The sequence below is a fragment of the Neofelis nebulosa genome, chromosome 13 (genome assembly GCF_028018385.1).
Source record: "Neofelis nebulosa isolate mNeoNeb1 chromosome 13, mNeoNeb1.pri, whole genome shotgun sequence".
Classification (NCBI taxonomy): domain Eukaryota; kingdom Metazoa; phylum Chordata; class Mammalia; order Carnivora; family Felidae; genus Neofelis; species Neofelis nebulosa.
The window spans coordinates 36,527,187-36,553,397 of record NC_080794.1 but is presented as its reverse complement, the minus strand read 5'-3'; the positions used below and the strand labels follow the sequence as shown (position 1 = coordinate 36,553,397).

At 47.5% G+C, this 26,211-nt stretch overlaps 1 protein-coding gene and 1 long non-coding RNA gene across 3 annotated transcripts in view; one reads left to right on the top strand and one right to left on the bottom strand.

Moving 5' to 3' along the window:
* UNC5B (unc-5 netrin receptor B) overlaps positions 1-1,070 on the bottom strand; it is a 79,742-nt gene extending 78,672 nt beyond the window's left edge. For both annotated transcript variants that reach the window (XM_058696607.1, XM_058696608.1), the window contains exon 1: positions 542-1,070. In XM_058696607.1, coding sequence (XP_058552590.1) covers positions 542-620 — 79 coding nt within the window. In that variant the 5' untranslated portion in view covers positions 621-1,070. The remainder of the gene's footprint in view (positions 1-541) is intronic.
* Positions 820-22,743, top strand: LOC131492808 (uncharacterized). Its single transcript, XR_009252302.1, has 2 exons — positions 820-934; positions 22,532-22,743. It is a non-coding gene; the product is annotated as an uncharacterized LOC131492808 (long non-coding RNA).
* The last annotated feature ends 3,468 nt before the right edge of the window (positions 22,744-26,211 follow it).

Genomic DNA, 26,211 nt, shown 5'->3' with positions numbered 1-26,211 from the left:
CTTTCAAGCCTGCCTCCTCCGGAAGGCCGAGCAGACCCGCACTTCCAGTGCTCCGCAGGTCTCTCTATCCCTCCCTCCCGTTTGCTGATTCCGCAGGGTGCAGCGCGTAGGAGCCTGGACGAGCCCGGACCCCGACTAGGAAGTTTCCGGCGAACCGCACATAAACGCACACCTGACCGACGCGGCGAGTCTCCCCCCCCCCCCCCCCCACCGCCCGGGTCTCCGTGCGCGGGGAACCTGGGGTCCCCTGGAGGCCAGTCCTCCGGAAGGAGCAGACCTCGACTCGGGCACCCGTTCCAAGGAAAAGAAGTGATCCCTTCTAGGCGGGGGCAGGAAGCTTACTCTGAACCACCTGGCCTGCGCCGCCCGAGGGGTGGCTGCGCCATCGCCCACTTTGGTGGGCGGAGAAATCTACCTTCTAACTTGGGTGCCGTGGCGCTTTCCCTGTGCACACCGACGCGGTGATGGACCACTTCAACTTCGGGAGACTGGGGCGCAAATGTCCCCTATACGTCCGCCCCCACGCCCGATCGCTCCCTACCTGCTTGGCTCAGCCTCGAGTCCCAGCAGAGCAGCAGCGCCAGCAGCAGCGCGCCCCGCGCTCCGCTCCGGGCCCACATGCTCCCGCGGCCAGGCTCGGGCGCCTCTCCCCCGGGGCTCTCTCCCTGGCCCCAGCCTCGCCGCCGCCGTCGCCGCCGCCGCCGCCTCCTCCTCGCCGTCCTCCCCGGCGCCCGGCCGCGCCAGCCCGTGCCCTCCGTGGGGGCAGCGGCAGCCACGCTGCGCAGAGGGCTGCCGGGCGCTCGGAGCGCAGTGGGTGCCCGGCGCCCGCTCTCCCGCCAGGCTCCGGCGCGCCCCTCTCTGCGCTCCTCAGGCTCTGGGGCTCCGAGCGCTCCCCGCGCTCCCACGCCCTGGCTTCGAAGTTGCGAGACAGAAGGTGAGTGCACTCAGCGACACTCGCAGCAGCCCGCGCCGCGCCGTCCGAACCCCCGCGCGCGCCTCTCTGCGCCCCGCCGCTACCCGCGGCTCCGGCGCCCTCGCCGGCCTCTGCCGCCTGCCACAATGCCGAGCGCCGCCGCTCGCTCGCCCTAGTGAGTCCGCGAGCGGAGGGGGACGGCGAGCGGCCGGGGCGGGGCCTGGGCGGGCAGGGGCGGGGCCGGCAGGGGGCCCCGGAGGGGGGGAACCGAGGGCCACCCGGGCGCGGCCTCTGCTGAGCTGGGGGCCTTTCAGGGGGGTCCTCGCGAGCCGGTGGGCCTGGCGACTTGGAAAACCCGGCCGCTGGAAATCAGCTGGAAGTGGAGTCTGGCCAGTTTTCTTTTCCAAAAACTAAGGAAGTGTATCTAAGCTCTCCTTTGGCTTGGCTGTGTCAGCTTTCTCATCTGATCAAACTGAGGAGTCTCACTTTTGGCTCCCTTCGTCTGTATTACGTCCCATGCCTTCTACATGTTGGGATGTTTCCAAAACCGACTCTCTAAATGAGAAAATCTTGAACGCCGAAGTCGTGATCAAGCTGGGGCTTACAGCCATGTGAACTTGGGTATGAACTTGGGATGTAGATCATCCTGGATGGGTCTACTTGTCTGAATAACCTCAGGCAGAACTGTTTACCAGACCCCTCTAAACCTCTCGTAGCACTTTCGGGGACTAGGGCGTTAAAAACTTGTCCTCCAAGGAACAGTGGGGTAGAGGGCACGGGTACAAACCTTTTTGGCTCAGAGAAACTTGGGCTCTGTTCCTTACCTTCTGTGTGACCTTGAACTGAGCAAGTTACTTAACCATTCTGATGCTCCCTTCATCATCATCTAAAATAGAGAAAAAATTATAATTATTTCATAAGGGGGCATAGGATTGAATGGGAAAAAATTATGTATGGAAACTGCATTAAATGTCAGTAATCTCTCTTTCCAAGATCTCCCCTCCCTGCCGGGCTGATTCCTGGGGGGGTGAGTCCTGGCCTCCCAAGGGTAGGCCAAAGGCCATTTAGGTGGCGTTTGAGGGATGGTGGTGTTTTAAGATTGAAACACGGAGACGTCAGAAGGGGTGGACCAGTTAATACTGGCAAAGACTTGTGCCCCAGGAATGGGGTTAAGCACTTGATACGCATTACCTCAGTCCTCACAACAACTCTATCCCGATTTTATAGATGAAGGAATAGAGGCACAGAGATGTAAAGTCATTTGCTCAAGATCACACAGCTTGGAGAGAATGAGTGAATGAAGGGGGCAGGAAAGATGGGATTAGAAAGAAACTCTGAGCTGGGGAGCCTCCACCCGCCTACCCCCCACCCCACCTCTCAGGGGCTGGCCTGGCAGAGAAGGATATTGCCAGCCAGCAGGAATGCCTCTTCTCCCTAGCTCTGATCTGTTCTCTACTTGGGATTTTTCTGGAGCTGGGATCTAGAATAGCTCCTCAAATACAGGTGCCGTGGGCAGCTTCAGGAAGGGGTGAAGGAAGCCTGAGATTGGTCCAGCTGGGCCGAGGAGCCTGTAGGGGATGGGCTGAAATAGAGCCCAGTATGCCCAGGGATACTTTCTAGGCTGAAGAAGAAAGGATTTGGGGACCAGAGGGGACCTGGTGGGGACAGAGGAACAACAAGTATTGCCCATACCCTCCTCCACACACCCTGCCCCACAGGTTGGGGTCCGGAGCCTCTGGGGCAGGGTTCCTATGGTCAGTCTGCCCCTTCCGCCCCCTGTGGCTGGGTACTCAGGATCAGGAGGGTGGATGTGGGTAGTGCCGGACTCCCTGGGAAGAACTTCAGCCAACTGAGAAAGGTCCCTGTGGGCAAAGGTAGGCGGGTTAGTTTTAGCTTGGCCCAGGGCAGCCCGGGCAAGGGTAGTGGATGAGAGAGTCAATAGCTGATCACACCAAGCCAGCTCCACCCGTCCATATAACTATAAGCACACAGACGTACACATACCTCTGGACACAGTTACAGGCATACCTCACTGATACACACCTACAAAAGCACACACAGGTAAACACACAGCAAAGACCCACAGGTGCAAATGCAAACTGACCCTCCCAGAAACACCTACAAATGGGCACCCAGCTGCAGAGACAACCACATACCTAAGACACAGGACCAAAAAAGGCACACGCACACCCCTTGTCACAGACACAGACATATACACAGACCTACACCCCCAAAAGAACAAACATACTCCTAAGATGACACGAAAGCAGTAGATACTTAGATGCCTGACTACCACGAGGAAACCCATACAGGAACACAGGTACCGGGACCCACAACTGACCATCATCGTCTGGGTGCAGACACATGGTCAAGGACAGCAGAAACATGGCAGGCGGGGAGCACAGGGCTGATGTGCACACACACGCTCTCTCTCTCTCTCTCTCTCTCTCTCTCTTTCTTAATCAGAAAGCCGGTGGGAATTGGAGATTTTTCCAAAAACTTTCAGTCCTCTGGACTTTGCTGTTCAGGCAGTAGCTGCACCAGGTAGGCCCTTCTAGCCTGGCTTCATGACTTTGTTTAATTCCTGGCGGCAGGGAAGGGGGGGATGGGAGGGCAAGCAAAATAAGTGTGGTCGTTTATTTACCCCTCTCCTCCCGGCTGTCCCACTTTCCCCCCCAGCCTAAAAACTCTGTCAACTCTTAAAATATGCCCATGGAGGGAGGTGGGGGTCCTGGGCCCGGTTTTCCCTCCAGGACTCCAGCATCAGGGTGGGGAACTTCCCACACTGGGGATCCCTCTGTAATTCCCTGCCCCCTGCCATGCCGTAACAGTGTGAGTGCGGGCCCTCAGCTGGGGTCAGGGAAAGGCCTTCAGAGGCCCTGAGCCCACACCTTTCCCTGGGATGGGTGAAGAATGGGCAAGGCCCAGGCCCTGGGATGACTCATTAGTGTAACTGGATTAAGAATTACCAAGGTGTTCCCAAACCCAGAGCCATCACACTCGCAGTAAAGGTGTTCCTGCTGTGAGTTAAGGAGGAGGAGGAGGAGCTGCTTAGAGGCAGGGCCCCTCCTTTCCTGTTCACTATCATGTATCTCGCTTGTAAGACAGCATCCTGCACATGATAGGCCTACAATCAATATCGGTTGAGTGGAAACATCAATGAGGCTGGAAAAAGAGGGGCTACTGAGCAAAGGGTCCCCAGACTTGTCAAATTGGGCCCTAGAAAGAACCTTGCACCTCCCCCTCCATTTCCTGGGGGCCTGGGACCTAGGGCTGGAGGAAGGTGGGGAGGGGGCACCTTTCTGCAACACAGCTGCTTTGAAATCAGTTCCAGAACCAGCTCTGACCCTCATTGGGGGCTGCAGATGCTTCCACGGGCTACCCTCATTTCTCCCGAACCAGAAGAGCCTGTGGGAGCCAGAGTTGTGGCATCTGGAGTTGAGCTGATTGACGTTTGATGGTCCAGGGACAGCTCTTACCTGCTGGGAGAAGGGGGGCTGTCTGCTGAGCCTTTCCTAGCATCAGTTTTCCTCGATTGTAAAATGGAAACACTATCTCCTAGAATTAAAAAGAATACACACAAAGCCCCTTATCTGGCTGAACACAAGCTATTTATTTAGTAACAATGCTGATTTAAGAGCCGCTGTCGGGGTTGTCTCGGCCGGCGGGGCTGGCGGCTCCGGGTTGGCCCCTCCTTCTGTGACCAGGACCCGTGTGCTCGCAGCTGCCACTAGGCGGCGCGCTGCAGCTCATTTTCCGCGGCCTGCCGCTGCAACCTTCGTTCTAAGGCCGCGGGTAAGGAAGGGAGAGAAGGGAGAGAAGGCCAAGGGGTCAGGAAGAGAGCCTTGCTTCCGCCCGGGAGCCGCCCAGGAGTGGTTCTTGGGCCCCTGGGTGGTCTGGGGAAGGGAACTCTCAGACTGCTCGGTTTCGAGGATCTTGTTGCGTGAGGGGGGGAGGAGGGGGCAGGGGGGTTGGGGAGTGGGGTTTGGGGTGGGGCGGGAGGTTTAAGGATGAATTCGTAATCCCCCCCTGGCCCATCCAGTCCATTATGGACCCCAAACACCTGGACCCTGCTGGGGAGGCACCTAACGTTGAGGCCTTTGAAGCTGTACCGTCTCTTTGTAATATTATTATAGCTAATGTTGATTGCTTTCTATGTGCCAGGTACTATCCTGAGTCCTGTATGCTGACAACAACCTTATGAGACAGGTACTGTTACCCCTATTTATTTGCCAGATAAAGGAACTGAGGCACAGAGAGGCAACTGGCCCAGGGTCACATACAGCTGGCAAATGGGCCAGTGGAGATTCAAATCCAGACGGAATGGATCTCAAGCTTATACCCTTCTTTTTCAATTTTGCATCACATGAAACTTATCATTTAAGAGTGTACAATTCAGGGGCACCTGGCTGATCTTGGGGTCATGAGTTCAAGCTCCATGTTGGGCATTGAGCTTAATAGATAAGTAAATAAATAAATAAATAAATAAATAAATAAATAAATACGATTCCGTGTTTCCTAGTATATTCATGATGCTGTACGGCCATCATCATTATCTAATTCAACAGCAATCCTGTCCCTCCAAAAAAGAAATCCCACACCATTAAGCAGTTACCTCCGCTGTGTCCCTTTCACATTCTTTCCTCTCCCAGCCCCTGGCAACCATGAATCTACTTTCTTGTTTCTGTGCACTTACCTATTCTGGGAATTTCATATGAACATATGCATAACACTATGTGACCATCAGGCTTGGGTTCTTAACCTCCGCTAAATACTGTGACAGCCCCCTCCCCCCGACCCCCACCCAGACACACATCTTTTCTCTTGTCCCCAGGCGAGGGCCTTCTCCCTGGGGTTCAAGCAACAGAAGCAGTTAGTCACAAAAGCCTTGGGGTCAGGCAGATCCGGCTTTAAATCCTGGCTCTGTCTTGGACAATTTACTCATTGTCTCTGCTGTTGCCTTCTCAGAATTCTTTGTTTTGCTTCTGTTAATTAATTAAAAAAAAAAAAACTTTGAATTTTAAAACACTTTTAGATATACAGAAAAATTGTCAAAATAGTATAGAAAGTTCTTATCCAGTTCCTCCTACTTTTAATATCTTACGTTAGTACGTAGTATCTTTGCTACAATTAATGAACCGATATTGATATATTATGAACTAAACTTCATATTTTCTTAGTTTTTACTTAATATTCTTTTTCTGCTCTGGGATCCCATCCAGCCTGCTACGTTACACACATAGTGATCACGACCTCAGAGGCTACTTTTGGCTTTGAAATTTTCTCAGCCTTTTCTTTGTTTATGTGATCTTGACAGTTTTGAGGATTATTAGTGGTCAGGTATTTTGTAGAATGTTCCTCAGTTGGGATTTGTCCATCTTAAAATTCTTAATAACTTTTGAACAAAGAGGCCTCTTCAAAATAATTTTGCATTGGGTTCTACAAATTGAGGTCCTGCTTACAGGACAGAGAAAAGGCCCCAAAGCAGGGCCTGGGATGCGCCCCCAGCCTGTGGCTGGCAGGTCTCCGTCCTGCCCTGAGGGGTCTTTTGAGCTCTGTACAGGGAGTGCTGGACGAAAGACCCAGGGTGGGAAGGAAGCCATAAACCTGGAAGAAGATTGCATTCCAGGCTGAGGGGACAGTGTGAGAAAGATTGTAGGGTCAGGAATGTGGATGGTGTGGTCAGGGTGTGGCGAGGCCCTTGTCGCTCCACCAGGGGACAAAAGGGCAGAGAAGGCAGGAGGGGAAAGCTCTCAGCAAAGGCAAGGGCTGCTGTGCTAGAAATGGATTCTGTAGGAAATGGAGAGTCATGGGTTCTGACTGAGCTGGAGAAAGGCCTGATGGGAACTGAGCTGTGGGAGCATATTTGAGGCTGGGGTGTTGGGGGCAGACTGAGGAGGACAGCCCAGGACAGGGAAGCCAGGGGTTTGTTGCCCAGGCAGTGTGACTGGCCTGGGGCAGCGGGGGTGGGACCTGGGGACTCTGGACTTTGGGGCCTCACTGAGCGTGGGCACTTGGGGCTAGGGGACAGAATAGGGGCCGGGGGAGCCGGGCAGGGGAAGGCAGGATTGCAATGGCAAGAGTAGTGAAAAGTGTAGGAGGGGTGGGTTGGGGAGAAGGTGGAGAATTGGGGTCTGGACGTGGTAAATTCGAGGTGCCTGTGAACTCCCCAACGTACCTGTGTGAACGCAGGACTGACCAGTGCTTAGGGGAGTGACCACTGTCTTAAAAAAGCCAGCTAACGTGTACTAAGCACTTAACAGCGAGCCAGATGCCAAGCCAAGAGCTCTACATGAATTAGTTCTTTCGATCTCCATGATGACCTGCGAAGTGGATGCTATGCTTATCCCCATTTAAAAAATGAGAAAACCGATGGGTGCCTCGGTGGCTCAGTCGGTTGAGCGTCTGACTTCGGCTCAGGTCATGATCTCGCGGTCCTTGAGTTCGAGCCCCGTGTCAGGCTCTGTGCTGACAGCTCAGAGCCTGGAGCCTGCTTCAGATTCTGTGTCTTCCTCTCTCTGCCCCTTCCCCACTTGTGGTCTGTCTCTCTCTCTCTCTCTCTCTCAAGAATAAATAAACAATAAAGGAAATTTTATTTTATTTTATTATTTTTTTTTTTTTAATTTTTTTTTCAATGTTTTTTATTTATTTTTTTTTGGGACAGAGAGAGACAGAGCATGAACGGGGGAGGGGCAGAGAGAGAGGGAGACACAGAATGGGAAACAGGCTCCAGGCTCCGAGCCATCAGCCCAGAGCCTGACGCGGGGCTCGAACTCACGGACCGCGAGATCGTGACCTGGCTGAAGTCGGACGCTTAACCGACTGCGCCACCCAGGCGCCCCAATAAAGGAAATTTTAAATGAGAAAACCGTGACTCAGTTTTCCCCAGTTAGTGGGAGACAGAGGCCAGACTGAAACCCCAGCAGTCTGGTTCCAGAGCCGAAACGACTATCTAACTAACACACGGAACCGCCTGTGTAAGTTCCTCCTGTGTTCTTGTAACCACATGATTTCCCTTTCTTCCTCTTCATTGTTCTTGGAGGTGAGGGTTGATCCGGGACTTATTGAAATGGAAACTGAGGCTGGGAGAAGGAAAGGGACAGTCAGAGTCAGTACTGACTCTGAACTTTAAACTCACATTCTTAGGACTGGTCCACACTACCGGCCTCTTCTGATGCAGTCTGAAGTTGTGAATGGGGAATTATCTCTGTAGAGGGAGGAGGAAGAGGAGAGGGTATGGTCTAACAAGGACTTGCTATTATTAAAATAGCAAGATAGACCTTTTAAACTTTGGTATTCTCTGTTTCAAACATTGTAGTTTATGGGGTTCCTGGGTGGCTCAGTCGGTTGAGCATCCGACTGTTGATTCAGCTCAGATCGTGATCCCAGAGTCATGGGATCAAGCCTCGTGTCAGGCTCTGTGCTGAGCGTGAAGCCTGCTTAAGATTCTCGCTCCCCCTCTCTCTCTGCCCCCCTCCCCCACTCCTGTGCTTTCTCTCTCTCTCTAAAAAAAAAAAAAAAAAAGACTTGGGGCGCCTGGGTGGCTCAGTCGGTTGGGCATCTGACTTCAGCTCAGGTCATGATCTCACAGTCTGTGAGTTCGAGCCCCGCATCGGGCTCTGTGCCCACAGCTCGGAGCCTGGAGCCTGCTTCGGATTCTGTGCCTCCCTCTCTCTCTGCCCCTCCCCTGCTCATGCTCTGTCTCTCTCCATCTCAAAAATAAATAAAAACACTAAATTTTTTTTTAAAAAAGACTGAACATTCTGGTTTAAATGTATCCAGGTAACATCAAGTTAGTTTGTCTAATGAAAACATCAAGACACTTCATGTTTGTCTGAAAACTATAATAATACAGCACTTGGCATGTATAGAAATGCCTTTTGCCCTTTGATTTCAGAACGGCTCATGTGATGCTTCTAGTATTGTTCATGGAATAATGGGCTGCTAATCAAATTAAACACAGTATTCATACTATCCGGAGAGTACAAGATAATTCACTTGCCGAGATTAATATGTAAATTGACTTTATTTACAAATCACTATCTTGATCATTACAATTCTGTAAAACTTTCATCTGGGCAAAAGTACAATTACTGAGTTCTAGCTCAGTTCAGTTCCTCGAACTGAAACTGAGAGGTAATTCAAAATTAATCTGTAAGAGACAAAATTCCCATGTTTCTGGGATTGCGGGGCTCTGGATTTTCAGTAGCTGGTTCTTTTGAAAGTAACTCACTACTATTGTCAGGATGAATGCCAAAGAAATTATTCTGGGGAGAGTATTCTTGAGGGGGGCCTCCCAAGTTGTGAATTGGCTGCACGGGCAAGGAACATCTTAATTGGAAGAAGAGGGAAAGGAAAAAATCCCCGTGGTGGAATAGACTCTGTGTGTGTGTGTGTGTGTGTGTGTGTGTATTTGAGGAGAGGGATAGTATAAACCTTTCCTTTCTGTTGCATACTGACTCTACAGCGAAGGGCCATATAGGGAGCACCCCTTGTCACTTCCTCTGCCCCATCTTGTAATATCAGCAGTCAGCTCATCTGGTTCTGGATATTTAGATTTCTCTTTGTTCCACTCTTTTGCCATAAAATCGATTCCACTGTGAACTATGAATTTAGACCTATTAAGCCTTTCATTGGTTGCTTCTCAGTCTGCGGTTGCTGATGACTCTTTATCACCGCTGGTATCTTTTAAGCAGATGCCGAGTCTGCCGGTGTGCATGGGTATGCATATTCTTTCTTAAAATGGCTAAGCTTTTCAAGGGCTTTACCTTTTCTTTCGAGTAGTTAGGTAAGTTGTATGGTGAGAGATTTCTAAACCAGTGAGAACTTCTGCTCCACGTTAAGAGAGCTGTAAAAAATTCTAATGATTGCTGTCCAGAATTCTATCACTCAAGGACCAGGGCAGGGGAGTGCCTGGATGGCGTAGTTGGTTGAGCTTCTGACTCTTGATTTTGGCTCTGCTTGTGATCCCAGGGTTGTGGGATCGAGCCCCGTGTTGGGCTCTGCGCTGAGTGTGGAGCCTGCTTGGGATTCTTAATCTCTCTATCTCTCTCTCCCCCTCTGCCCCTCTTCCCTTCTTGCCTGTGCGCTCTCTCTCTCTCAAAATTAAAAAAAAAAAAAAAAAAAAAAAAAGGACCTGTGCAGAAATCCGTACTTAAACTGGTGCTTTCTGGTTGGGGTGACCTACTGGAACCAGGAGATCCCAAATGGTGGAGGAGGTCAAGGTCAAGGAAAGGAAAGTTCAAGAACGGATACACCCACGTTCCTGCCCACTGCTTCCTCTTCTGTCTTTTAAAAAATTCGGCTGAGGTGTAAGTTACATACAAGGAAATGCACAGATCTTGAGTGTAAAGTTCTATGACTTTGACAAGCAAACACACCTAGTAACCACACTCCCAACCAAGATATGAACATTTCCATCATCTGGGAAAATTCCCTGGTCTCCTTCCCAGTCAGTCCTCACCCTGCAGAGGCAACCACTGTTCTGTTTTTTTAACAGCGTAGATGAATTTTGCTCATTCCTGAATGCCGCATGTATGGAATCAGATCATGTGGACTCTTCTGTGACTGGCTCCTTTTGTTTACCGTAATGACTGAGATCCATTCCAGCTTGCTGTGGTAACGAAGTTCGTTCCTTGTTATTACTAAATAGTATTAATTATTTGGACATATCCCGATTTGTTTATTCACTCTCTTGTAATGGACATTTGGATTGTTTATCAGATTAGTCTGGTATGAGTAAAGCCTCTATGAATATTCTGGAACAAATTCTTTTTTTTTTTTGGAAACATAGGTGTCCATTTTTCTACAGTAAGCAAGAGTGAAATTGCTGGCTCCTCAGGGAAAAATATATTTAATTTTATAGAAAATGGCCACAGCAGTTTTTCAAAAGTGATTGTTTCAGTTTGTGCTCCCACCTTCAATCCTGGAGAGCTCCAGTTTTACAGTCCTCACCAGCATTTGATATTGTCGGTGTTTTCTTTTTTTTTTTTTTTTTTTTTTTTAATTTTTTTTTTTCAACGTTTTTTATTTATTTTTGGGACAGAGAGAGACAGAGCATGAACGGGGGAGGGGCAGAGAGAGAGGGAGACACAGAATCGGAAACGGGCTCCAGGCTCCGAGCCATCAGCCCAGAGCCTGACGCGGGGCTCGAACTCACGGACCGCGAGATCGTGACCTGGCTGAAGTCGGACGCTTAACCGACTGCGCCACCCAGGCGCCCCATTGTCGGTGTTTTCGACGAAACCAGTGGGTGTGAAGTGATATCTCATTCTGGTTTTAACCGTGATGCTGGCCACCTTTTCATATGCTTATTAGCCACTCAGTGTCTTCTTTTATGATGGATCTGTTCAAACCTGTTGCCCAATCTTTCTTGGGATGTTTCTCCTTTTACTATGGGTTTGTAGGAGTTCTTTGAACATTCTGAGTACACATCCCTTGTCAGATGAGTCCTTCCGCCTAGAGTTTGCTTTTGCATTTTGTTACGAGTGAGTTTTAAAGAGCCGACGTTTTCAATTTTGATAAAGATCAAATGCTTTATATTTCTTCTTTTATGATTACTGCATTTTGTGTGATAGAGATATTCTTCTGTTGCCTTCCAGAACGTTTATTGTAATTAGCATTTTTGTTTAAGTCTATTACCCATCGCTAATTATTTTTAATGTGTAGTGTGAGATGGAGGTCGAGGATCATTTTCCCCCCATATTTTTATTCACTGGCTCCAGCGTCATTTTTTTGAAAAGACTTTCCTTTCCGCATTGAATTGCTTTGGCCCCCTTTATCAGAAATCAATGAACTGTGAAAGTGTGAAATCTATTTCTTGATCCTCTGTTCTGTTTCATTAATCCATTTGTCTATCCTTACCCCAATACCTTCTTCTAATACCCTAACCTTCTTCTTTTTTTTTTTCAATATTATTTTGGATTCTAGATCGTATACATTTTTATTACCTTTAGAAGCAACTTGTTAATTTTCATTAAAAAAGTTAAGATTTTGATAAGATGTCATCGAATGTATACATCAATTTGGGGAGAACTGACCTCTTAACATTGAGTTTTCCAATCTGCAAACAGGCATCTCTTCATTTTCTTAACTTCTCTGGGCCTTATTCTGTCATTTTCAATGTAGAGACTTCGTATATTTTTATTAAACGTATTCCTATATATCTTACATGTTTATGCTATTAAAATGGTTTTTCTGGCATTTTCTAATTGACTGTATAAACATACAATTGATTTTGTATAATGACCTTGTATATTGTGCATTACTAAATTTACTAATTAATACTAGCTGTTTTATCTGGGTTCTGTTCATGCGCAAACATATCGTCTGTGAATAAAAAGCATTTTACTCATTCCATACTAAGTGTTATGAATTGTATTTATTTCTCATGCCTTATTGTACTGGCTAAAATCTCCAGCACAGTGTTGGACAGAAGTGATGAGGGCAGACATTATACACATGTTCTGGATCATAGGGGGAAAGTGTTCATATTTCATCATCAAGTATGACGTCAGCCGTCTGTCAGCTTTCCACAGCTGTTTTCCTTCTATTTTATTCCCACTTTCTTAGTTTTTATTTATTTATTTATTTATTTATTTTTATTTTTTTAGATCATGAATGGGGATTGGATTTTGTCCGATGCTTTTTCTGCATTGATTGAGATGATCATAACTTTTTTCTTCTTTCTTTGGTTACTGTGGTGAATTACAGTGATTTATTTTCAGGTGAGAAGCTAGCCTTTCATTACTGGGATAAACCACATTTTGTCATCCTGTATTATCCTTTTGGTATCTTTCTGAATTCAACTTGCCCATATCTTGTTAAGGCATGTTTACATTGATGTTCATGAGGGATGTTGGTCTATACTTTTATTTTTTGTAATAGTGTTGTGAGGTTTCAGTGGTGAGTCAGGCTGGTATCATAAAGTGAGTAGGGGAGCATTTCCTCCTTTCTAGTTTTAGAAAAAGTTGGTATGAGATTGGCATTGGTATTATTTCTTTTTTTTTTTAAAGTTTTTTTAAACGTTTATTTATTATTAAGAGACAGAGAGAGACAGAGCATGAGCGGGGGAGGGGCAGAGAGAGAGGGAGACACAGAATCCAAAGCAGGTTCCAGGCTCTGAGCTGTCAGCACAGAGGCCCATGTGGGGCTCGAACTCACAAACCGCGAGATCATGACCTGAGATGAAATCGGTCGCTCAACCAACTGAGCCACCCAGGCGCCCTGGCATAATTTCTTCCTTACGTATTTGAAAGAATTTTCAGTGAAGCCATTGAAAGTAGTGTTTTCTTTGTTGAAGGTTTTAGTTGTTAACCCAATTCTATAATGGATTCAGGCCCGTTAATAGTTTCTATTTCTTCTTGGGCCAGTTTTGGTCATCTTTACGTTGATGGAATTTCTCCAGTTCATCTAAATTGTCATATTTATTTGTGTATGGTTTTAGTACAGAACTAGTTATATCCCCTGTTTTGTTTTTGGTATTGGCAATTTGAGTGTCTTCTTGTTCTCTTTCTTTCTTTTTCGGTCCAGTTAAGGGGTTATCAGTCTTTTGATAAGATCTCTTTCGATCTTTCAAATGATCAGATTTGTCTTTGAGGACTTTTTCTTTTATCTCTCTATTTTTTATATTATTGTTTTTTGCTCTATTTTTTTTAAGTTTATTTATTTATTTTCAGAAGGAGAGAGAGAGAGGGAGGGAGAGGGAGAAGGAGAGGGAGAGGGAGCTTGGGAGAGGCAGAGAGAGAGGGAGAGAGAGATAGGATCCCAAGCAAGCTTCACACTGTCAGCTCAGAGCCCGATGCGGGGCTCAAACCCACAAACCGTGAGATTATGACCTGACCTGAAACCAAGAGTTGGATGCTTCACCGCCTGAGCCACCCAGGCGCCCCTGTTTTCCGCTCTATTAATTCTTTCTTTCTACTTACTATGGAACTTGCTCTTACTTCTTAACATGCACTCTTGGCTCGTTGATCTTTTGCTTTATTCCTGTCTAATACAAGGAGTTAGAGCTACGCTTTCTTTTTAGCAGCACTTTATTCACATTCCATTCATCTTGATATGTTTTCTTGTCCATCTCGTTTAGTTTCTTCAAATACTTACAAGGAGGAAGAAAAGGCATGGGGCGACAAAGGAATAAGGAACAGAATGAACAAACAAAACAAATAATAAAGTGGCCAATGTAAGCCATAATATATCAATAATTACTTTATCTTTTTAAAAAGTTTGTTTGTTTGTTTGTTTATTTAGAGTGTGCTGCAAGTGTGAGTGGGGAAGGGGCAGAAAGAGAGAGAGGGAGAGGGAGAATCCCAAGCAGGCTGCAGGTTGTAAGTGCTGAGCCTGATGTGGGGCTCGAACGCATGAACCATGAGAGCAGAACCATGACCTGAACAGAAATCAAGAGTCAGATGCTTAACCAACTGAGCCACCCATGTGCCCCTACTTTATTTTTTTTTTTAAAGATTTTGTTTGTAAGTAATCTCTATACCCAACGTGGGGCTCAAACTTACAACCCCAAGATCAAGAGTCACATGCTCTACTGACTGAGCCAACCAGGCACCCATCTAATAATTACTTTAAACGTAAATCATCTAAAAACATCAATTAAAAGATGGAGATTGGCACCGTGGATAGAAAATTACCTAGTCATATAGTATCTACAAGACACCCACTTCACATATAGCAATGTAGGTAAAGAGAGAAAAAAATATACTGTGCAAACACTAATTTTTAAAAAGCAGAGTGGCTGTATTGATAAGATCAAGTGGACTTCAGAACAAAGGAAATTACCAGGGACAAAGAAGGACATTAAATATTGATAAAAGGGAAAACACACCAAGAAGACATAGAAATCCTAAAAGTGTATGCACCAGACAACAGAGCTTCAAAATCTATGAAGCAAACACTGACAAAACTGGAAGGAGAAATAGAAATAAATCTATCTGCAGTTACAGTTGGAGACCTTAACATCCCTTTCTCTCTACCAGACAAAAAAATCAATAAAGATATAGAAAAAGTGAGCAATAGTGTCAGTCAACAGATCTAATAGGTATTTATAAAACACTGTCCCCAAACAGTAGAATACGTAGTCTTTCAGGTGCTCATGCAAAATTCACAAAAGTGTACCATGTCCTGGACTTTAAAGCAGATTCCAACAAATTAGAAGAATTGAAATCATGTAGTCTGACCACAAGGGGAATCAAACTGGAAATTAATAATAGAATGATAACAAGAAAATCTCCTAACACTTAAAAAAAAAGTACTTAGAACTGAATTATAATGATAGTACAGCATAATTGTGAGATGCAGCAAAAGCAGTGCTGAGAGGGAAATTCATAGCACTGAATACTTATGTCAGAAAAGAGGAAAAGATCTCAAAATAATTTCCCTTAGTTCAAAATATTATCTAACTTCCCAGAGCATTATTCTTTGACCAATGAGTTATTTAGAAGTGTGCTATTTAATTGGCAAATATGTGATGTTTTCTAGACACCTTTTTGTTATTGATATTTAATTTATCCAAGTGTGGTCACAGAACAAACTTTTCATGACTTTAGTCCTTTAAAATTTATTATAATGTGGAGCACCTGGGTGGTTCAGTCGGTTAAGTGTTCAGCTCTTGGTTTTGGCTCAGGTCATGATCTCGTGGTGTGTGAGTTCGAGCTCCACATTGGGGTTCACACTGACAGTGCAGAGCCCGCTTGGGAGTCTTTCTCTCTCCCTTGCTCCCTCTCCCTCCCTCTCTCTGCCCCTCCCCTGCTTGTGTTCTATCTCTCAAAATAAATAAAATAAACTTTAAAAATGTTTAAAATTTATTATAATGTGTTTTTTGATGAATATCTATAACCATAATATATATTATATAATATCACAATAAGTATTCTGTGTACATATATAAATGATGTATATCCTATAATTGTTAAATGTAATATTCTATAAATGTCAGGTAATTTGTTGAAAACAACTAACAAACTGATAGTTTTCTTCAAATCTGTTTCGTTTGTTCAAATCATATTTCCTTTTTAATCTTATTCAAATACTCAAAGAATAATGTTAGAATATTCTGTTGCTTTTAGAATAGAATACTCTTTTGCTTTTAATTGTCTGAAATCTCGCTTCATGTACTTTGAAGCACTTTGAAGTACTTTAGAACATAGACATTTAGGAAGGTCAAGTCTCCTCGATAAATTGACCATTTATCATGGTGTAATGTCTCTTTATTGCTAGTAACACTTTCTTTTGAAGACTGGTTTGTCCGGTATTACCATAGCAACAAACTTTTCCTACGTAATAAGAAAAACGTGTTTTATATGTTAGAGTACAATATTTTAAATAGAAAATATAGCTGCCTTGAGCAATAAGAGAAAAGGCAAACAAGTCTATCAAATTGATTGCTATAAACTTTGTGTATTTGTTATACATACGGACCAGAGCATATACTCTAGACAATGTGGACAGTTTTATTGGAATCTAAATGTATGTTAACGTATAATAAACTGCACATATTTGACATGTATAACTTGTAAGTTTAGACACCACCCATGGAACCATGACCACCCCAAGATTGTGGCCCTATCTATTGCTCCTGCAAGCTTCCTCATGCTCCTTTGTAATCCCACCCTCCTGTCCCTTTATCTTCCCCACCCTCCCAAGCAAACACCAGTCTGCTTTCTTTTACTGGGTGTTAGTTTGCGTTTTCTAAACATGGAATCACACAAGATGTACTCTTCTTTTGTTTGGTTTCTTTCTCTCGGCATACTTATTTTGAGACTCATGCATGTTGTTAAGCATATCCATAGTCTATTCTTTATTACTGAGTAGTAACATATTATATGGATATATCGCAATTTGATTATTCAATCGCCTCTCGACATATGGGTTGTTTCTAGTTATTACAAATAAAACTATCCCGAGTATTTGCATGCAAGTCTTTTTTTAGGCATTCTCTATACCCAAAGTTGGGCTCAAACTCAAAACCCCGAGACCAAGAGTCAGATGCTCATCTGACTGAAGCCGCATCTGCCCCTGTGTGCAAGCCTTTATATGGATACGTGCTTTCATTTCTCTTAACTATCTAGGGATGGAATGCCTGGTTTGTACACTAGGTGTGTATTTAAACTTCTAAGATACTGACAAACTTTTCCAAAGCGGTTGTACCAGTTCACCTTCCCACCAGTAGGGCGTGAGAGTTGCGGTCTTTCCACGTTCTTGCCAATGTTTGGTATGGTCAGTCTTTTTCATTGTAGCCATTCTACTAGGTACGATGAAACACCTGTTTCAGTCTTTCGTTCATCTCTCAATTGGCTCTTTATTTTCTTACTGTTGAGATTTGAGAGAGATATATTTATATAATTGAAATATATATACACGTTTGAGATATATATACACTGGCTCAGAAAAAAGGAAATCCTGCCATTTGCAACACCACGGATGAAACTTAAGGGCATTATGCTGGGTGAAGTAAGTCAGATGGAGAAAGACAAATACTGTATGATATCACTTATATGGAGAATCTTAAACGGCCAAATTTATAGAAGCAGAGTAGAGTGGTGGTGGCCAGGAGCTGCAGGAGGGGGAAATGGGGAGATTCAGGTCAAAGGGTACGAACTTCCAGTTACAAGATTGAGTAAGTTCTGAGGATCTAATGTACACCCTGGTGATTATAGCTAATAGTAGTATATTATAGACTTGAAAGTTGCGAAGATCTTAAATGTCCTCACTATACAAAAAAAAAAAAAAAGGAATGTTCATTATGTGGTGTGATGGAGGTGATACCGTCTTTTGCAATAAATGAGTGTATCAAATCAACAGGTTGTACACCTTAAACTTTCACAATGTTATATGTCAATTATATCTCAGTAGAGCCGAAAACATTATATAGGTTCTAGCCGGTACAATTAGGCAAGGAAGAGAAATCAGAGGCAAGGAAATTGGTGAGAAATAACTACCACCATCTTTATTTGCAACATGATGGCCTATGTGAAAAATCTGACGGAATCTCTAAGACAGCCACAAGAATTAAGAAGCAAATTTTGCAAGGCTGCAGGATATAAGATCAATATATTTAGAAATCAATGTGTTTCTTTTTTTAAAAAATTTTTTTTAACGTTTATTTATTTTTGAGACAGAGAGAGACAGAGCGTGAACAGGGGAGGGGCAGAGAGAGAGGGAGACACAGAATCGGAAGCAGGCTCCAGGCTCCGAGCCGTCAGCCCAGAGCCCGACGCGGGGCTCGAACTCACGGACCGCGAGATCGTGACCTGAGCCGAAGTCGGCCGCTTAACCGCCGGAGCCACCCAGGCGCCCCGAAATCAGTGTGTTTCTATGTACCGGCAGTGAACAATTGCCAATCGAGATTTTTACAAATGTAATTTACAATAGCACAAAGCCAGTGCTCTGAAGAAGGAGAAGAAGAAAAAAGAACAAACAGTCCCAGCAGCAGCCTTGATTGGCAGCATTTGCCCATGTCTGTTGTGTCAATAGTCCCACCACCGCTGAGTTAGTTACCAACGTAACACAGTAACGTCAGGGAACAGAGTTATGGATGGATGTGCACAAATGGCTCTCGTGAGCACAGCTGGCTCCCCTGTACCACTGCGTATGGTCCCCCTTCAATGTATCGAAATATTTTTATTTTTTATGAATACTACCCAGACAAAATGTGAGGACTGAAATATCATGTTACTTCCTTTGCTTGTATCTTTCATAGAGCGTGTCAATACTCTCCTCCCTCTCTTGGGTGAGCGGCAGACTCTTCCCAGATTGAGTGGACGGGTGGGAGTTTCATTTGATGTTAATTAGGTTGAGTTTGCCTAGGATTAGCGCCATCCCCGACCCAAAGTGCAACGAGCAGCCTTTTGATCTCGCTGTTGAGCTGGGAGAGGGTTTGGCTGCAGTTTCAGAGGGTCTCTGGTTTGTCTTTGGATTAGGTTCTGGCAAGGCCTTGAGACGGAAGTGTCAGGAGAAGCACCAGGCCCCTGGCTCCTCCTCCAGGAAGGCGGTGGGCTCAGGGGTGAAACCCAGAGGGGTGGAGCCGGGCTGCTTGGGTTGGGATCTGAGCTCCTCTCCCTGACACTCAGGCGATTTTTTAATTTTTATTTATTTATTTTTATTTATTTTTAACGTTTATTTACTTTTGAGACAGAGAGAGAGAGAGAGAGAGAGAGCATGTACAGGGGAGGGTCAGAGAAAGAGGGAGACACAGAATCGGAAACAGGCTCCAGGCTCTGAGCTGTCAGCACAGAGCCCGACGCGGGGCTCGAACCCACGGACTGCGAGATCATGACCTGAGCCGAAGTCAGACGCTTAACCGACTGAGCCACCCAGGCGCCCCGCGATTTTTAAAAAAAAATTAATTTAACTTAATCTTCCTTCCAGGGCAGTCGATGTAGTGTTACAGCAGTTTCAGGTGTACATTATAGTGATTCGACAGTTCCAAACGTCACCCAGCACTCGTCACGACAGACGCTTGTGTGACCTTAAAAAGCCCCCCAGTCTGGCTAACCCTCAATTCCCTCTCCGGGAAATGGGCGCAACACCTGCCTTGTGGGGTCATGGCAAGAAGGAAATGAGTTGGGCTTTGTGGTATGAGGGGTCGGGGGCTTGACACACATTAACTCCTTTTCTGTCTTAATTATTCTAGACCTGAGGTCAGAGTACCTGTCTCTCTCTGAGGGGCTGCCTCGGTCCCAACCCTTAGCACTGGCAACAGCAAAGGGACCTTGCAGGACCTTTAGTCCCCCCCACCCCCCACCCCATAATTGCTACCTGTCTCTGCTTCCAAGCTGTCCCCCAAATAATATAACTTGGTAAGGAAAATTGGCACTTTTTTCTCCAGCTTATAGGTAAGTATGTCTAAAAGCACTGTTATGGGTTGTGTTGTGTCCCCTCATCCTCAAAAACAAAACAAAACAAAACAAAAACAGGTATGTTGAAGTCCTAACTCACATTATCTCACACTGTGCCCTATTTGGAAATAGGGTCTAAAAAAAAAAAAAAAATGGAAATAGGGTCTTTGCAGATGTAACCAAGTTAAGATGAGGTGTTTGGGGCGGGCCCTAATCCAGCATGACGGGTGCCCTGCAAGGAGAAATCCCAACTCACACGGAGGGAAGAGGCTGTGAAACAGGCAGGAAGAGCCACGTGAAGACAGAGGGTGGCAGCCACAGGCCAAGGGGAGTCTGCCGGCCACCTCCAGAAGCCAGGGAGAGCCGAGCAGGGTTTGTCCCCAGTCTCCGCGAGAGCCCTTGTGGACACGCTGATCTCAGGCTTCCAGCCTTCAGAGCAGGGGGACAATAAATGTCCTTTTTTAAAAAAAAGATTTGTTTTTGGTGTTTATTTACTTTTGAGAGAGAGAGAGAGAGAGAGAGAGTGTCTGTGAGGGGGGAAGGGGCAGGGAGAGAGGGAGACAGAATCTGAAACAGGCTCCAGGCTCCGAACTGTTAGCACAGAGCCCGTCGCGGGGCTCGAACTCACAAACCGTGAGATCACGACCTGAGCCCAAGTCAGAGGCTTAACCGACTGAGCCACCCAGGAAGCTAACACAAGCACCTTAAAGTGCTCCTTTAATACCTCTACATACAACCAAGTGCAAGTCCCCTACCCTCCCCGCTCTGTGCTCCCTCAGTATCTGAGTGTCTTCCCCACCCCGCCCCCCACCCTACTCAGTGGGGGGGTGGGGGGGTGGCTGTGCAGCTGGCTCTGCCCAGCCCCACCCAGACAAGCAGCTACCGGTTTCCCTGCATCCGGCTCCTTCCGCCCCCACTCTCTGGTCCCAGCCTGCTCTCACCTGCGAGGAACCCCCTCTCTCCTCACTCTCCAAAGGGGGAGACCCCGACCCTCCGGGAGCCCTCCTGGGCTCTGCAGTAGGTGGTCCCGTGGGATCCCACAGCCCCCTTGCACAGGAGGGTGCTGCCGGCCCAGTGCTTACGCATGGAGACACCGAGGCTCACAGCAGTTGGGTAACCTGCCCGAAGACGGCTGGCTCATGAAGGGGGCGTCAGGAACCAGGCTCAGGGGTCACTCATCACCTTCCTCCAGTGCCACAAGCCGGCCCCTCCCCTGGGCTGCTGTCCTCCCTGAGGCCATCCTGGCAGGCCTGGACTCTCCTGCTGTCTTCAGGCATTCTTGCTAGAGAAGCAAGCTCCCTTCCTCGTGGTTCTGCTCAGGCAGGAGCCCCCCGCCCCGGGCTGGGATGGTCTTTTCCTGTTGAACACTAATTTACTGTGTTTCGCACTGAGCTTACTTACCCCAGGGAAAAACACGCTGGGAAGCAGAGAGCAGCAGCTTGTGAAGACAGAGCGTCCTCCGAGGTTCTTTCCTCCCCGCCCTCTTTTTAAAAATCGCTTATACTGATGTTAGTCAATTGCATAACATCCTATTAATTTTTTTCCATCCTCCATCATGTGCCCTGGAAACTTCACTGATAGCTGACTGGATCTCACTGGGGTGCACAGGGCACTGGGAGGTCGGGGGTCCAGTTCTGGCGTGTGTCCTCACTCCCTGTGTGAACTTGGGCAGGTCACGCTGATGCGGACGGTCCCGTCTACTGGGCACTACTCTGCTCTGGGCTCTCTGCACCGGTCACCTCACCCGTGCTCACAGGGTGTGGATGGATGTGCACAAATGGCTACAAGGGGTGTGGGAGCCCCACTAGCAGACGTGGGCGCTGAGGCTCAGGGAGGCTGAAGAACTCGAGCAACGCCACCCAGTGAGTAACATCAAGGCCGGGGTTTATGATGAGACCAGTCGACTCCGATTGTGTTCACCACACCGTGCTGGGTGCCCGTCTCCCCAGCTGTGAAATGGGGGATCGGACCAGGTGGCGAGCTTTCTGGACACATGCCTCTACCCTTGTCCCCTTAAAAATCCCTTCTTCATCCCGCAACCAGTGACCCTCTAAAGCATAAACCTGATCGTAGTATTTGCACAATCTGCAGGGACCTTGTTTATTTGCTTACTCGTTTATCGCGTGTCTTTCCCCGAGGGCAGCGGGCAGTCTGTCCTCTCAGGGTCGAATCCCGGCACAGAGAACGGTGCCTGGTGACAGCAGGCGCCCGGGCCGTGGCGGCTGCGGCTGTTCAATTCGCACAGCATGGTGGCCGGGTTGAGAGGTGGGAACCGGGCTGGGGTGGGAGGTGAGTCTGTAGGGCAAACTTGGCTGCCCTGGGTTGGCCTTGAAGTAGGTCCGGACCTCAAGTTTGCCCGGCTGATCATCATGATGAAGTTGGTGAAGTTAGCCTTTGGTTCTTGGGATGCCCCCTCTTGACTGCCAAACCAAGCCCATCCCTGCCAGTTTATTTTCACCAGTGTCTTACCGATGAGCTATTTCTGTTTCTTCTCTATAGCTCTCTGTATTTTCATGAGATCTGAGTGGAACATAACGTGCTGGGGATCCAAAGGGATGTGGTGCTAATGGAATTTTAGACATTGTGAAAGACTAGAGGAGACATATTTTGGGGCCGTTAGTGTCTAAGCAGGACCTCAAAGCCTTCCTGGTGTGCAGTGACTCACTCCAGATGGGAAAGAGATATGGCTGCTCCCTGGTCACCTGTTTCAGGAAGGGCGAGGCAGCTGTCTCACCCATGCTAATCGTCACTGTCTCCCTTCTCCCCGTTGTAGGATCGTGGTCATCTCTTCTGACTCACCCACCCCACACCCCTCGTTGGACCAGAATGGACCTGAAGCCCAGAGAGGGTAGGAACTTGCCCGAAGTCGCACAGCGCGACAAACGGCCTATGCTACGTAGCCTTATCTTTCTGACTCCCAGTCTTTGTTCACCCAAGTGATTTTCAGTCTTATCATCGTAATAAAATCTAGTGTGCTTTCAGCGTGGTACTGGCCACTTTTCATGATAAATATTAAATTGATGTTTGTTGACTGAATAAGTGAAAAGGTGGATCTATTCCTGTACAGAGAAGAAGCGGAGATAGAGTGGGGGGTGGGGGAGGGAGAGCCAGAGGAATCCTTGAAGAGAAGTGGGAAGCAGGATGTCTGTAGCTTTCACTTAACGTCTTGCTTTGCAAACCGAGCTCTCCACAGGCTATCTGCTTCCTTTGGGATTGGGTCTAGGATTGGATCATCGGCCATGGGCTCAGGTCTCCAATCCCTACATGCTTGCACCGGCAGACCTTCCTCCCCGGCATCTCTTCACTCCGTAGAGGTCTGGTCCACGTCAGGTGTGGGACATAAGGGGGGATTCCGGCATTATCTTCCTGCTTGGGAAAATAGGCACAGAGAAGCAGAGCGACTCTCCCCAGGCCACACAGCAATTCCTGTCTTGCACTGCAGCCTCTAGAAACTACCTTGTCTGGAATTTTGGCCCTTAACATTCTCTCCCTGTGAGCAGGACCAGGTTAGAGGTGGTTTCAAGGACTGTGTGAAAACCTGCTCCACGAAAACGGTCCAGAGAAACTCAGGACAGAGGGAAATGTGACAGGACAGGCAAGTCCATCTGGTTCCTCTCTGGGCCCAACTCCTCATCCCTCAGGGTGCTCTCCCCTCAGGCAGATCCGTGATAAGCTAGAGAGTTTCTGGCAGGCTTGGGAGCCCGAGGGGGCCCTGCACACGGGTGACCCAAGCCCAGATATTACAAGGGAGGAACTGGGGTCATATTTCACTGGCCTGTATATCCCTTCTACAGCATCAGCGCTGACAGGCCTGTCGTGTGTCATGATGTGCTCCCCTGGGACCCCCCCCCCCACCGCTCCCCCCCACCGCCCCCCCCCCCCCCCCCCCTGGCCGCCAGCACCCGGCCACAGGAAGCCTGCGGAAGCCTGGCCTGATGACGCCTGCCCCGGTCCTGTCTGATGACGCCTGCTTTTCACGCTTGGCTGGATTTAGGACAGTCTGGGCATGGGGCCTGCTGACAGCTCAGGGTGGTGGCGTGGGACACCAGAGCCTAGAAGCAGAACCCCAACTCACATGCTGCAGTCACAGAGTGCGCATCTCGAGTAAAATACGCTTATAAAGCCTTAGAGTCAGAGTGCTTTTTTGTGTTTCAATGTTGAGATGCACACAGGGGCCTCTGGAAGCACACAGAAGGGGCCCTACTCACCCTTGGGGAGCAAGGACGACTTCCAGGGCCAGTCACATGGGAGCCATTTAGTGGGTAACGTGTATTCTCATGTTAAATTTAGGCCAGCATTCAAGACTCTGAGCTCTGCACAGCTAAAATATAAAACAAGTCACGTATGTAATGTAAAATTTTCCAGTGGTGCCTGGGTGGCTCAGTCGGTTGAGCGTCCGACTTCGGCTCAGGTCATGATCTCAGTTCGTGGGTTCAAGCCCCGCCTCGGGCTCTGTGCTGACAGCTCAGAGCCTGGAGCCTGCTTCAGATTCTGTGTGCATCTCTCTCTCTCTGCCCCTCTCCCGCTCACACCCTCTCTCTCTCTCTCTCAAAAATAAACATTTAAAAAAAGTTAAGGGGCGCCTGGGTGGCTCAGTCGGTTTAGCGTCTGACTTCAGCTCAGGTCATGATCTCACGATTCGTGAGTTCGAGCCCCACGTCGGGCTCTGTGCTGACAACTCGGAGCCTGGGGCCTGCTTCGGATTCTGTGTGTGTCTCTCTCTCTCAAAAACAAATAAACATTAAAAAAATTAAATAAATAAATAAATAAAGTTAAAAAAAATAAGTAGAATTTTTGAGCAGCTACATTTTAAAAAGTAAAAAGAAACAAGCGGAATTAATTTGATGATTTTATTTAACTCAATATGCCCAATATATTTTTATTTCACCGTGTAACCAATATGAAAACTGTTAACAGTTATTACATTTTTTAAGATGCTCACTCTTCAGAATCTGGTGTGTATTTTATACTTAAAGTATATCTCAGTTTGAATTCTACGTTTCCAACTGAAATACTTGATCAGTGTTTACATTTCACAAAATTTACAGCAGCAAAGTATCCATGTTGTTCTAAACATACTCAAAAGTTTTCCAATAAGTGAATTGAGTATTGGTTTTTAAATTTACAGTAAATTTTAAATGTAAATGCGTCAAAATTAGTTTTTTTAAAAAAAAATCAAAATTAAAAAATTAAAACGGAAGTTTCAGTTCCTTAGTCACTGTAGCCGCATTTCAAGTGCTCAGTGGCTGCTTCTGGCTGGTGGCTGCCTCATGGGACAGCGCAGGTAGAGTGCCACCTCCGCCCAACGCTCATCTCCCCTTCCCTCCACCTCCCCTGCATGTGCCTGGGGACCCGCCCTCCTGTCCTGTCATAGAGATGCTCCCTCTCCTCCCTTCCACATGGATAAGCCCTCTTCCCAGACCCCACTGGGGTCACCCCCACCAGCAGGGAGTGTGATACAAGACCCTCACCCTGATAGTCACTGTCACTGTCATTTCCTGTCTCGAAGCCTGTGAGGGCTGTCTGTCATCATCCGGAAAGTTGGCAGGAGAGCTGGGACCAAAAGTTCCCTTCCCTTTTCCCAGATCTCCCCCCTCGTCCCCTTTCCTGCATCCTCCTGGAGCCTGCCCAGACAACAGGAGGTAGGTATGGCCACGATGCTCTAAGACCTAAGGCTGGGCATTCTCCCTGATTCCCTTATCTAGGGCTTTCCAGCCTTGCCCGCAGAGCGGGTGGCCCACACAGCTTGTTCCCCTCCTCCAGAAGGCTGAACTTAGGAGCAGAACAATGGAGGGTACCGTGGGGGCTCACAGGAGGCATGAGGCTCACCCAGGGAGGTATGGTCGTTACCCCAGGACAGCCTCTTTGGACCTCGGTCTTTCCATCTGCCCAACGGAACTTCTCATTCTTTAAAGAGGTGACCTTCGAGAGGGACGGCAGGGTGGCTTGCCAAATCCAGGACATGCTTGCAGCTGTCTCCATGGACACCAGGAGCATCTGCTCAGCCACGCCCCAGGTGTCCCATTCAACCCAGATGGGAGCTGAGGCCCTTTTGTTGTGCTCCCACCTCACCACCAGCTCCTCCCCTGTCCATTCCCCATCCAAAAAGGACAGCTCTCTCTGTCCCTCAGTTTCTTCCCCTTGGGGGACTTTTCCCCCCATTCTGGCCTATAAGTTTATATGATGTCCCACCAGCTCCAAACAGTGAACGGGCCGGTGTCTCCGAGCCTTTCAAGAAAAGTCACTTTCCCTCTGTCTTCTGTGGGAAGACAGACGTATCTATAACAATAGATTTGTTAGCTGGGCATTTCCCAGCTGGACAGGGCTACCTCATCCCTGGCTGAGGCTTCTATCTGTCCCATCCCTCCTCCCAGAGAATAGTGACACAAGCATGTCAAGAGGGGGAAATGGAGGAACATAGCATAATGTCTGGCACATATCGGGGGCCTGATA